Here is a 13,730-nt window from a genome sequence, read left to right on the forward strand (position 1 = left end):
CATTTTACACCAATAAATTACCAAACTGAAACACAGCAAGTGACAAGACATACAGCTCTTCTTTAAAGCATATATGTTGGATAGTTCCATTCAGACAGTAATTTTTCACTACACTGTTTTCTTCAATCACAACTAATTTCCTAGATAAGTCCAGGTATTATTAGTCTACAAGACCCTTGATTTTACACAAAACCTGCTGAAGGAACGGAAGCAACATTTTATAACCTTCTCATGTGTACTGGATATTCAATCAGTTTATACATGAGTTTCTTGAGCACTCCTGGAAGTACTGGGTACTTTGAAAAGCAAAGGTCCCTAGCTAAGACAAACTGCTCCAGAACATCTTATTTAGACATATACAGACTTTCTCCATCTCTTTCATGAGTTTTCCCCTAAGTTATTTAATGGCTTTTCAGATTCAGTAGCACTGCTTCAAGAAAAAGAACCTGAGGATAAGGCTATTTGGCAATAAGTAATTAGACCATGCAAGGCTACAGAATAATCCCAAGGTCCCCAATAGTATTAATGTAGTAAATTCAGTTGCCAGTTTCTTTCCTTCCACTTTTGAAATACTAGCATCTCAGCTAATGCAAATGCAAGAGGAAAAGATAGTTTTACGTGGTGAAAAATGTCAACATAAGATTAATTTGTAATAAAGGTAAATTTATCTAACTGTAAAATACCGTGTTTCTGACAACTGCGAATAACTTTGGGATTAAAGTTGTTACTAAGAAGAGGAACAGGGTCCATATAGCTACAGAAGTCTGTAGTAACAGCAGATAATAACAGCATTTTCAAAATTGGGAGAATGCTGATCACAGCCCATTGTAAAGAATCATTTTGTTCCTCCCACCTAGATTTAGCAAAACAGAGAGACTCAAATCCAAACACAACAACCACATACCTCTCCTCCATTAACAAAATCCAGGACAAAGTAAAGCTTCTCTGTTGTTTGGAATGAGTAATGTAATCCAACCAAAAATGGATGTTTCACATTTTTCAAAAGCACATTGCGTTCAGCCATAATATGTTTTTGCTGCAAGGAAGTAAGAGATCAATATGTAAACAGGAATGATTTTGTAATTAAGGGAAAAAGGGCAGGAGGTAGGTGGAGAAAGAATATTTCTCTTCACCTCTTTCCTATTAAGAACAATTTTTTTCTGCAGCACTTTGACAGCATAGTATTTCCCATCCAGTTTTCGTTTTGCAAGAAGAACCTGTGAAATTCAAAACAAATGAAGAAATGTCATTAGTTGTAGTTGATGTTCTGTTGGGAACAATTTCATAATTTCAACATAACTGGGAAGTATTCATGCTATTTTTTCCACAATACAGTTTCTTTGCTTCTAATATAGTCAACAGCAATACAATCACCAATAGAGTGAGCTTACAGTTCAGTAAATATCTGTCACAACAGTGGTATCACGAAAGACTGAATTATATTATTTATTTTCCATGACCTGATGAATCACTATCAAGATCAGTTTCAGCTGTTTTTGTAAGTTTTAAAGTTAATTTAATGAAAAACAATTTGAAAAATAATCTGAAAACAAAGACTTCAGGAGAGACTCTCTGTTGCATCTTTGTAGAGTATCAATATTTAAGTCACTTTTCAATGGGCTGTTGCTCACACTGCTCCATAGCATTAGGGGTTTGACGAAACAGTCCATGCCAACAAAGGGAAATGCATGATTTGTACTCCAGCTGCTGCATAAGCACAGGGGTACCTCCCTTCCTCTCTGGGGGAAAGAGAGGATCCCTATTGCTCTTAATGAGAAAGGGAAAAGCTCCCTTTTGTTACTCCCAACACGTGACTGAGGCAGCCAACAACTGCTACACCAGGGGGAAAATGGCAGGGCCATGAAGCAGCAGCACAGGGATCCAGTACAACAGTTCCTAAGCCACCCCAGACCAATACCACTTCCAAAACCTTTGGGCAAGTCTCTAGCCAACAGTCACTATGCACAAGGCACCAGCTAGCATCCCTGCACCAGGATAAGACACAGTAGTAAGAAAGCTCACCTTGCCAAAGCTGCCTTTCCCAATAACTTTCAGGAAATCAAAGTCTGTTGGTTTAGCACTGAAAGATATTTAGGAAGGAGACAAGTCATCCGGGTAGAAATTACAAGCTTTATAGCTGTACAGCAGTCTAGTGTAGCACTGCAGTTGTAATGCAAGAAGAACAGTCTGTTAGCACCCTCCTTTATTCTTCATTCCACCCCACACCTAGACTTCCACAGACCTTCCCTCAGAGACAACTCCTCTTCATTTTGCAATTCCATTTTTCTCCAGGGAAAGCATTCAAGTTGCATCCTTTGAGTTTATTTTGTAAGTTTAAGGTTAAGATCTAAAGGAGGAGCAAGACTGTTCTTTTATTCTCCATAGTTTCTTATAATTTTTAGGTCTCCATTTCTCCATGACTTTTCCTGGAGCTTAGTTCTCATTTCCAGGGGGCCAAATGATTCTCAAGCTTACATGAGGGAAGGAAGGAAGGACCAAGTTTGTTATCTATCCTCTCTTTGCTTATCCCATCCTTCCCTCCATTCATTCCTCCCTCATTTTAAATTACAGCAAGAGGAGGTAGGCCCCAACGACTTCCTCTTCTGCATGCATACATATGAATTCACTCACAAGTTCTTCCACTTCCCACATCACCATTCCTTTCAGTTTTCCCATGATTCCCTTAACTTTTTCCTAAATACAATTCAGAGATATTTTTGTCAACAATTATCCGTGTTTTCAAATTTCAAAACAAGTTACATCACCGTACACCTCTCCATTTATTGTTCCTGAAGGGAAGTACTCTTTAAATTAATTTCTTACTGCAATCTATTAAGCATTTCCTCCCGTTAGCCCAGAACAAGTTTGTGAGGAAGGCAAAACCAAAATAGCAGTCATCTCCTACATGAGAAAAGCACAGATTCACACAGAACTGAGAACAGAAACTCTACAGAAGACACCAAACAGAGAAGCAAGTTATGACTGCAGTAGCTAGGTTTGTAGTATCAACAAGGCAAGCTGCTCCTTCGCCATGCATTAAAACAAACTTGTTTTCAGAATGTGTACACACATTCTTAACAGTTGTGGGACCACTCCCAAGACAGAGAGGTCATCTGTGCTATAGCATCCTTAAGTAAAAGGACAGCAAAGTAACAAAATCTGAAGGTGAAGAAGAAAAGAAGTTTAAAAATGGTTGTTTATTTAGCACAGGATTCAGTGTTTTGCTTCCTCTGGAGCACTGCAAATCAACAAATAAAGGCTTACATCCAAAGAACTTTTCATACTATTAACAATTACGCTTGGTTTAACTCTTTGGGTTTAAAAATTAATTTAAATAAAATTTAATTAAAATAAAAATTTTATATTAAATTGATTACATTTTAATTCAATTTAATTGAAACCTACTGAGGATTTCCAGATGGTCCCAAGTTGATATTCTGTGAGGTAGAGTTTAACTGTTGGGAGAGACAAAGAGGTTTATTTTTAATACCTTTTTAAAAAAAATCTCTCTTATATGTCAACCAATATTAATTTCAAATTACTCTACTAATTTGCTCAAACCATACTTTTACACTTGTTACATTAAATTTTTAAAGAGATCTAACATCCAAATTGGGAACTTTGTGAGCTGAAATATCTAACCAGCATCACCTTGTCACAGATTATTTCTACACACATCACATTCAAGGATGAAGGTAATAAAATAATTGTGTCCAGACACAGAGGACAAGAATAGCAATAAAAATTTAAGACCACTTCAACAAACAACTTGTTCCTCATCCAGAACTTACCCTTTCTGTATTTGCCTTAGGAATATATTTTCTACCTTTTATTATTTTAATTTTCCAAGATCTTACCAATAAAATAATTTTAAACCCACACTGTTTATGCAAGAGTAATTAATAAAAGACACAGTGCTTTAAAAAAAAACCAACAAAACAGAAGTGAACATTCTCCCAGCCCCTACCAACCTTTTCTATCCTGACATTAAAGGTTAACTAACTCAATTCCAGGAATGACATGAATCTTACCAGTACACACCCAGACAGAATTTATAAATTACAATGAGAGGAGGAAGCCACTGTCATTTAGGTAATTTTCTTCATTTTGGTTTTCATTAAAAAAGCAGTATTTATACCCTCATTGTGGTTTTGGACTTTATCAGAGAAGGATAAACTGCATTCAAATACAAGTTACCTGGGGACAGACAGGCTAGCAGCATCACAAAACCAGTGCTCCTACAGAAGCAAAGAATGCCCTGACAGCAGTGCTGGATGCTACTACTCACTAATAAGAACCAATCACACAGTAGTACTGGACAGTTTTGGAAAAGCTACTGTATACAAAGATTTGAAGGCTTGTTTTTCTTCCTTATTGTTCAGCTTCATCATTTACAGTAACTATGAGAAGGTGAATCTTCTATCAAAAGAATGGTCCAAGCCCCTATGTATTAGCTCTTTTCCTATTTTGAATTTGTTGTGGCTTGACACATCATTAATTTTCCACAGAAGGTTTAGATCACTCCACATTACTTAAAATACCTTTCAAAGGAGGAGGAACCTGGTATTTTAAATTAGAATTTTGCTGTGTGCTCATAGTGCTGTCAAACACTTAAAAAAAAGCAGACTGGCATGTTTGGAAGTGGAACTTTCAGAAAACACTAAATCTGCTGTGGATCACACACGGACCAAAATGAGAACTCTTACATCTTTAACAGGGGCTGAATAAGAAGAGAAGTAATAACATCACATCCATATGCCAAGAGGTAAACCACAGAGAAAACGAGCTTAAATATGGCGCTTCTGCCTTCCTAGAAATACCCCTTTTTTCAAACAGCACCTGTTTCTGGAGGCTGTAAACTAATTTTCAGAGAATCCATCTAGCCATATAGTGGCTTTTGTGACAAAAGAGGCTTCAGACCTCACACACTTTTATATGTGAAATGAAATCAAATCCATCCTGGCTCCCTAGTGACTTCTAGAAAGACTGCAATTTCCCCCCCCCCGCATTATATTTCTCCCCCTCTAAAAAAAACAACACACAAGCAAACAAAAAAGACAAACATTCAATCTCCCCTAGTCCTTGTCAGATGTTCTTAGCAAGAATCTTTGAAGAGACTGCAAAAACTGTGACAGCTAAGCTTATGACTAAAGCTGTGTTTCTTTAACCCATATAGCAAGCAGGGAAACAGCAAGATAAAGCTAGCAATCACTTTTACCCCTCTACGCTGTTCACATCTCACAGAAAAATATCTTGCAGCTCATAGTGGAATAGATTTGTTCTAAAGAGCATGGAAGGGATTTATTGCGAAACCAAATAGTAATTTTCAGTAAATAATACACCTAAGGTTGCCCTCAAGTAGCTAAAGTTTAGAAGACTGTTCTACTTCTGTTTTATTACCTTCCGACTGCTCCTTTCATCTTCATCTTCCGATGGATCCGACTGGTGTTTTGGGTTATCCATCTGAAGAAATGCTCTGACATCTGGGCTAGAACCAGAGTTAACTTCATTAGCACACCGATAACCTGCACAATTTTCAGCCATAACCACAGGAAGCATAGGATTAAACAGCAGTGTACAGAGGAGTTGATCATCATGAAGTTTTATATTTAAGTTCTGGTAATTAAGGACCGTGTACAAGAAGTGATTTTATAGCAACATAATTCAACTGCTGAATGTGTTATACATACATAAAATTCTCCACTTGCAAAAAACTGACATGTTAAAGTGTATATATATATGTGAAGACTTCATAAAGAAATGCTCTGCAGAACTGCATTAGAAGGTAACTATTAGAAGCAAGCATGAGTTCTAACTGGCTAGCAACCACCAGGAAATCAATTTACTTTCAAAAAAACGAAGAGTTTAAAGCCATTTTTAGTTTTCCAAAATTAATTAAATGGTCCAACACAATACAGAATGAAATATGTAGTCTGTATCCCAAAGAGAGATGCCTGTTCCAAGAGATACGTGGTAGTAATGTTCCTGTCCCCATTCACTTTAAAGTGGAAGATGGCAATTTCACATTCCAAATGCATTCTGGCTGGGCATTGACAAGGCAACGTTAAGAAATCCTTCCAGTCAGCTGCAGGACACAAATGCAGGAACCAGCAAGAGAGACTACAGGCTTCCCACAGTACCTAAGGAGCAGCATTTTGCCTTCGGCATCAGTTTCTAGCTTCTGTCTTGCTGAGGGCTTGGGGAAGAGGACTGGGAGAAAGGAGGGACAGTAAGAAAATTCCGAGAATCCACTCCCAGGAAGCAAGGCTTACCCAACAGTAAGTTCAAGAGAATGTAATGTCTTTCTTAACTGCAGCACAATGAGTGAGTAAAGAATAATGTAATACAAGTGATGAAAAATTAATTCCTAAACAAATGGGTATCATGTATAGCCTATATACTACTTGAAGAGATGACCTAATCTTTTAGGTTCCTTCAGTTCACTAAAAGGCAGCCTGCTCATCAAGGAAGAAATCTTACCTAAATTTCAGAGATAAAGTTCTTTGAGAAGGTCTCAGGGCAGCCACCAACAGGAAACTCTGCATAAGCAGTTCAGTGCAAGAAAAGAACTAACTTACTGTGGAGCTGCTCTTTTATCTTATTCCCAGTATATATAAAATAGTGTAGTTTTATACAAGAAGCAGATACACTTACTTCACTATTTTCAATCTATTTCACCCTCCACGCTTCTGTAAAGTGAGGATCAGAAGAGATGAGCTGTTTCTGACATTTCCCCAGCTCCTGCATTTCATATTAGCATTACTGAACCTAACTCACGTCCTGTGCTATCTGAGGCTCCCAGACTCCATTGCTTACATTCTGTATTCCTAAACCCTGTTTGAAATCTGTTTCAGTTACCTTCAGCCTTTCAGGTTTAAAGTACAGCAACAAGACTGCTCACACAATTTCCCACCATTTCAGTTTTTCTTCCCATCTTATATGAACTTCAAATTCTGATATATTTCCTGTCCCAGGAACACAAATATCACTGTGGTTTGAATATTGTAATAATATTGGCTCATGATGCAACAATTCACATTTCAGAATCTTTGGATATCATAAAAACAAGAATAAGAAGTTATGGTTAATGCTTTTCACCAGACAGAACAACAGAACCAGACCTTGATTACCTTTCAGCATTAATTATTCTGGACAACTAGCTGATTAAATAGAGCATGTTATAATACATCTCAAATAGTTACTATAGTAACTTTGTCCATGACTGAATTCACAGCATGAAAAAAAATAAGTAAAAGGCTGCTGTACAGTTGCTCTGCAATACATGGCAGCCAGAAATGTAACTGATCAATGTTACATTGTTCACATTTGTAATTTTAAAAATACTGCAAAGAAACGGTGATTAAAACATTTAATGTACCAATTTCTTAGGCAAGATTGCAGCATGTTATGCAAAATGCTATATAGGTTGGTAGGACTTCTATGCCGTATTAGCTCACATGTATTAACTCAATGTATTTTAAAATACACTGAAACTATTCCTAAAATAACTACACATATGAAATTGTGAAGGATCAAGAAAACAGTTTAAAAAGGGATGCTCGATATACATTGTACATATACTACTAGCAAAAGTTGGTTTTGTCTGGATTTTTATGATTGACTGGATAGATTTAGTTTATGGATTATCTCTGAAATCCACAAAGGGGTGTCAAGTTCCACCTAAATACCATTCCTTCTCTGATACTCATTCTGCATTAGCCTTCCTGCAGAAACATACGAAGCCACACAAAAATTTTGGACACACCCAGAAGTTTGAACGAGCCCAGAGAGTCACACAAATCTTGAAGCAAAATGGAAAAATTAATTGCCAGTGACAGAACCTTAACATTTAAGACACCTTATTTAAATAATGGTGCCTAGCTCCTCCTCCTTCTCCACACACTTTAAAAAAAACAAAACACTTCCATCTTTCTTACAGAAAGCAAAGGGTCAAAAAGCCATAGTGTGCTCTTTAAAAATGCTACTGTACAACTAATGTAATGCAAGGTTTGCTTTCCCCAAGATGGACTGCAAGATCTTACAATCCAGGGGTTTCACATTCATTTTTATTTTCATCAGATTTTGAAACCAGAAAAATCTAGTCACTCTGATTTTCTTCTAGGGAACAAATGCAGACCCCCACTTCTCACTTAAAGAACTGATAACTCATTTCCCCACAGAGGTTGCAGGGTATTGTCATCCTTGAGTTCTTCAAATGAGTTATTGCAAATGAGTTATGCAAATGTTCTCATTTTCATTAAGGAGCTACTTTGGACTATTTAAAAATAACTATGTTACATCTTTAATGCATCCTCTATTATACATTTGGATTCAAGCAGATTTTCTTTGGACATGTTCTGAGAGACAATTAAATGCATTAATTTTTTAGTGAAGACCTATATTTGAGGAGGTGAGCAGTCCGATTTTAATACTTGTTCGGTGACTTAGGGGGCCTCACAGTGCTCACAAATAACAAACTCCCAGCTCCTATTCAGGACATCAGTCAAATGGGGATGCATTATCACATCTCCACCCCTTCTGACATGTTTTTTTTGCAGCACCTGCATTCTATCTGTGAGATCAAGTTCTCTATCAAATACAGTCAGCTGAGTAAATGCAGCTTGAAGCTAGTCCACTTAATTCCCAACTTTGCCTAAGCCAATGATCCATTTCACCCCATATTTCACCTGACAGTGATTGCAGGAAAATCCTTATCAACTGTTACAGGGTCTCTCTAATCACTCTAACATGCTTTAGGTTTTTATTTGGTTTATTATTGAGCAGAAAAATTTGGCTTTGATACAATATTTAACAAATATGTCAGACCCAAGAGCAAAGTCCACTGAAGGAGAAAAAAAAAAAGAAAAAAAAAGAAAAAAAGAAGAACACAGTGTTGTATGTTTCCAAGAATAATGTAAATATTACCATCTTGGACATAGTGAATCTGACATTTGTGCTTTTCAATTCAGATGTTCAGGTGCATTTCCATCCAGAAATGAGGACATCATCATGAAACATCCTTAAGCTTTTAGTGAAACAGTTTTCCTAGGTAGGACTTAAAAATAGGACATCCCAAGACTGGTTTTAATGCTCAAAAGATATAGCGGAAGGTGGACTTCCTTCAAGTTCTGTGAGAATGCATAACCCTCTGAGTCTTCCTTGTACATTACCAACTTTACGTAAGTTATTTTACCTAGTATCAATTTTAATTAGCATATTAAAGCAAAACAGTCTAAGAAAGCAAGGATGTGGACTATTTGCAAAGACTCCATCACCACATATTCCTTGAGTAGTTTCTAGCAGTTTTTACAATAAAAACCAAACAACCAAGGTCATAAAGTTTTGGTATTTCTTCACTAATGACATTCAGTGGCACACAGAAAGGTGACAGATTATGTAATTATCAATATGATTTGTTGCAATGGAGCACTGCAAAAAGTACAAGCTCACTCCAGAAAAACAAAGTACCTTGCAGTTATTAAAAGAAAAACACCGTAGAAAAGACTTTAAACTGTGAATTAAAGGCTTACTTTTTCTCCCACATATATCACTGTTACTTTAAGGGTGGGGAGAAGGAGAACAGTACAAGACAAACTTCAGTCTCTATTTTGTTTTCATTGTAGAACTTTGCCTAATAAGCTTTTTATTTAACACACTTTTAACAGCACCAAAACACTTTATAAGACCTATTTCTTGTTTAAGTTAGTTTTAATGTATCAGACATGCTAAGTGCCACGTTAAAGAACAGATTCAGCTACAGATGCATTTTAGCGTCAAACAATTTTAAAAGCTCACAAAAATTTAAGAAGGCAAGTGAATTTGAGGTTTGGCTTTTTTTTAAGCACACGATTTTGCGATGTGCATTAAAAAAGTACCATTTTACCATTGGAGAACAAATACAGTATGTTTTGAGACAGAGTATTTGGTACTTGGACATACTGACAACTAAAGAGGGGAGGAGATTGTGCTAAATAAAACCAGTGTCCTTTCCTAATGTAACAAAACAGATTAGCTTTCAATAATTAGTTTTTTTAACGTGCTTTCTATTCTTTCCCAGAGAAGAACACTACTACGACCGCAAACCTCACAGTATTTGTTCTAGTGGAAAATTACTGCACTGAAAAGACTTTGTTTCAAAATTTTTTCCACTTACCACAAGGAAGTATATATAAAATGCTCCTTTTTTACAAAAAAGAAAGGAAGTATGCATTTCAGGTTATTAAGACATTAAATAGTTCATTTGTTGGGAAAAAAGAAAAATAATCTGACTGCACACTGCAATCTACAGCAAAATTCAGGTAAGAGGTTTTTTTTTTCCTGTGGGAAATGATCAGTTTCACAAGTTGTACAGATAGGCTAATTAAACAAAGCCTATGTATTGCAGATATTTACTCAACACTAAACCCAAACATAGAGTTTTACCATTTTACGAGTTCAAGCAACATAGAAAGCTGCATGGATTTAATTTAAACTGATTAGGTATAGATTTAGACTGAAAGAACAATGCAGTTTACCCCTCAAATTAGTTCACACACCAAAGTGCTATTCTCCAGATGTAACTGGAGCTGACTCCAGCATATCACCATCTCTCATTCATCACTGTCCCACTGACGGAGGTTAACACACCCGCAGTTGTAATGGAACAGTTTATGTGCAAGCTTATTCATTTGCTTTAGGCAGGTCAGCTTGGTTATCCCAGACCACCTACGCAAGCTGAGCAAGCTAACTGGTTAACATACTTAAAATAAGTTCTGGAGTACACACACGAGGCAGTGACTTACTCCCAGCAATGCAGTAGCAAGAGACAGCAGAGTTCTCAAACAGTACAGCCACTGGCAAAACAAACACCTGCCCTACAGCAGAGTTTTACACTGGAATCTGCACCCCCTGAATTAAGATCAGTTAATTGTCTGCAGGTTTATTTGTAGATCAGTTTGCAGAAAACAAAAACATTTTCGTATTGTTCCTCAGTCTGTAGATTCTTCCTGAAGGAATGAATGGCCATATTAAAGTTTATTTATTACACTGAAGAGCACTGAATAGGTAAAACACATTTTCTGGTTAAAAGCACTTTATTTGCAATTTTGTATTTGACATCTCGTGTCTTTTAAATACTCCTTATAAAACAGAAATGAAGCTACTTACTGGTTGCATAGCTCTGGCTGTCTAACTAAATTTTGAATGAATTCATTCAGTCCTGCTCTTCTCTGTTTAATAAAATCTGAAATAAAAAAAGAGATAGATTTATTAGAATGATCAGTCAGCTTGTGAAAAAGACTTCAAATTTAGGTGTTTTTAGGACTTAAATAGCAGTTAAAAAGATTGGTTCATGACTGATTGAGAACAGGATTGGTTCTACGTATGAAAATCACAAACTTAAGACATTCAAGTGAGGTAAGAGAACAAATTTCAGTTACTCTGCAACACTACTTGAAAATGTAGAAAGCCAGATAGATTACAAAGTGCACTGAAGTGCTTCAAGAACAGTCTGTAACCACTGTGGGCTAACCTGTACAGCCTTTGTTGAACGGGTGAACCCTTCAGGACCTGATTCCACTCAGAAAAAAAAAAACAACCCACAGGCAAAAGTTGACATCAGACACGCAAATCAAGTTTTTACATGAACAGTCCAACCAAGCAGCATATTTCCATAACATACGTACAGCAGTGGGAAAGTTGCACAATTCATCCCACCAACAGGCACTCAGATGTAACCATTAAAGATAATAAAATGCTTTTCTTTTCATTTTGGACATCAGCTCTAATGTAAAAAAAAAAAAATCCTCAGAATCTCCACCCTCATCCAAAGCTTAAGACATGTAACTTTTCTTTAGCAATATGGAAAGATACACAATGGATGTGAAATAGAAAGAGAGTTCTACCATGAAATAAAGTGTAAAACAGAATAATCTTGTCTTTCATTACTCATATCAATGACAATTTTTACGGAAAAAGAATATTTAACTTGTATATGAACTTTTAGAGTATTCCAATTACTCTGTCAGATATAGATTACTGACAACTATTAAAATTTTAAATTAAAATTAAATTTTAATTGAAAGCTGTACTTCAAATATTAAGAAAAATGTTCATATTGTTTCAAGGATATAATCTCTAAACCCTTGTTAGGGTATTTAATAATCCAAAATTACTGACATCAAGCAGGAAGGTAAATTTGCGTGAAGATGTTACAGGAGTCACCAACGTCAGCAGTTTCAGTATGGTGGATGTCCAATGCCAACAGCCACTCTAAGCCTACAGAGATCTCCGTGTTGTTGAAGATAAAACACCTGCATCATGTCAGTTCAAATGTAGTCTGTAATTTTCCAGGTCTGTATTCTGACTGGTTTCTCTGATTTCCCTCTGCCCCATTTTTGAAGTTAAAACAAGATTAATTTTGAAATAATCTAAGTGACAATAAAAATGAAGCATTTAGATGACAACATATGTTATGACAGTATTTTTGGTAGATTTTGGGAAAAGGGATATATCAAGTTTCACTCTACTGCACTCCAATGCAATAGTACAATGCTGCATACCCAAGTATGGATTGACAGAAGTAAAATACCTTTTCAACATTTGTAAAATATGTGACTTATTTCAGAACCCAGCAGAAACATTACATCAAAGCTTCAATAAATCAGTGTTAAGATAAAGAATTATTTAAATGAGCAACATGGCTCCATCTCCACCCTGCCCCCCAGCAAGAAATGTCTTGAGAACTATTTAGTTTCTCATGCTTCAAGGATTTCAGCATAGTTCACAGAAATTTAAAACAAGTCTGAGGACTTTATTTTACATATATAGTTCTAATAAAGTTTCAGGAGTCTTTTTTCCATTTAAACTCCAGTTTCCTAAATGTGACTCCAAGAAATCCACTTGTAGATTCGGCTGTACAGCAGACCAGACTGCATGACATTACTAGCTCTTCAGTCAGCTCTGAAAACCTCAAAGTCAGAGAAAAGGAAAGAAACCAAAACAAAATGAGAAATCCCTGTAGACACAGTAAAACTTTTGGCAATCATTCACATCTTCATCAGAAGAGGACATCAGAGCTTGGATACTTGCATTTGATTATTTTAATAAAAAATGAAAGGGGGTTTCACATCAGGATCCAAATGATTAATTGTAACTGCCAAAAATTAATTTGTTTCAAAGAACTCTAAAACACCCAAAACAACATATCCCAAGAGTTCAATACCTTTGGATTCATTTGTTCTTCAGCAAAGGAGAAAAATGAAATGCTTGAAACAGGTGCAGGAGGAGGTGAAACTACAAACACAGTCTGATCACATCTGCAAGTCACGGGAGGTTCCCAATGACCATCAGGAAAATCCTTAAGTAAAAACAGCCTGAATGAAGGGTATAAACACACAGAGCAAAGGCCTGGCCTTCCCACTTGACTTTTTGTTTATTCACTGGTACCACCTAGGTTAATTCAATGCACTTCACAAGTGATTTTTTGTTAGTATTTTGATGTGGACAGAGCAAGCTTAATTGCGACCTATCACTGCTAACTGGATCACATCATGTTCACATCAGACAGGCTTCTGTAAGTGGAACAACAACAGGAAGAGGTTCATTTTCATCTAAACTGTACAAAGAAGCACATTTAAATACAGACAGTTCAAAAGCCTTCAAAGATGAATCCTTTAGTTATTTCATTTTACAGTGGGAAAAAAAAGAAAGTCACACAAAAGAAGTTTAAAATTTACTAGGCATAGGTTTAG

General features: G+C 36.3%; 1 protein-coding gene across 9 annotated transcripts in view; it reads right to left on the minus strand.

Annotated features, from left to right (window-relative positions):
* Positions 1-13,730, minus strand: part of SGK3 (serum/glucocorticoid regulated kinase family member 3) — a 64,584-nt gene that overhangs the window by 8,451 nt on the left and 42,403 nt on the right. For all 9 annotated transcript variants that reach the window (XM_074818135.1, XM_074818063.1, XM_074818109.1 and 6 more), the window contains 6 exons: positions 11,146-11,221; positions 5,401-5,488; positions 3,406-3,455; positions 2,023-2,080; positions 1,134-1,217; positions 905-1,036 (listed from right to left, as the gene is read on the minus strand). In XM_074818135.1, coding sequence (XP_074674236.1) covers positions 905-1,036; positions 1,134-1,217; positions 2,023-2,080; positions 3,406-3,455; positions 5,401-5,488; positions 11,146-11,221 — 488 coding nt within the window. The remainder of the gene's footprint in view (positions 1-904; positions 1,037-1,133; positions 1,218-2,022; positions 2,081-3,405; positions 3,456-5,400; positions 5,489-11,145; positions 11,222-13,730) is intronic.

Source organism: Strix aluco, chromosome 1 (assembly GCF_031877795.1).
Source record: "Strix aluco isolate bStrAlu1 chromosome 1, bStrAlu1.hap1, whole genome shotgun sequence".
In the NCBI taxonomy this organism is placed as follows: domain Eukaryota; kingdom Metazoa; phylum Chordata; class Aves; order Strigiformes; family Strigidae; genus Strix; species Strix aluco.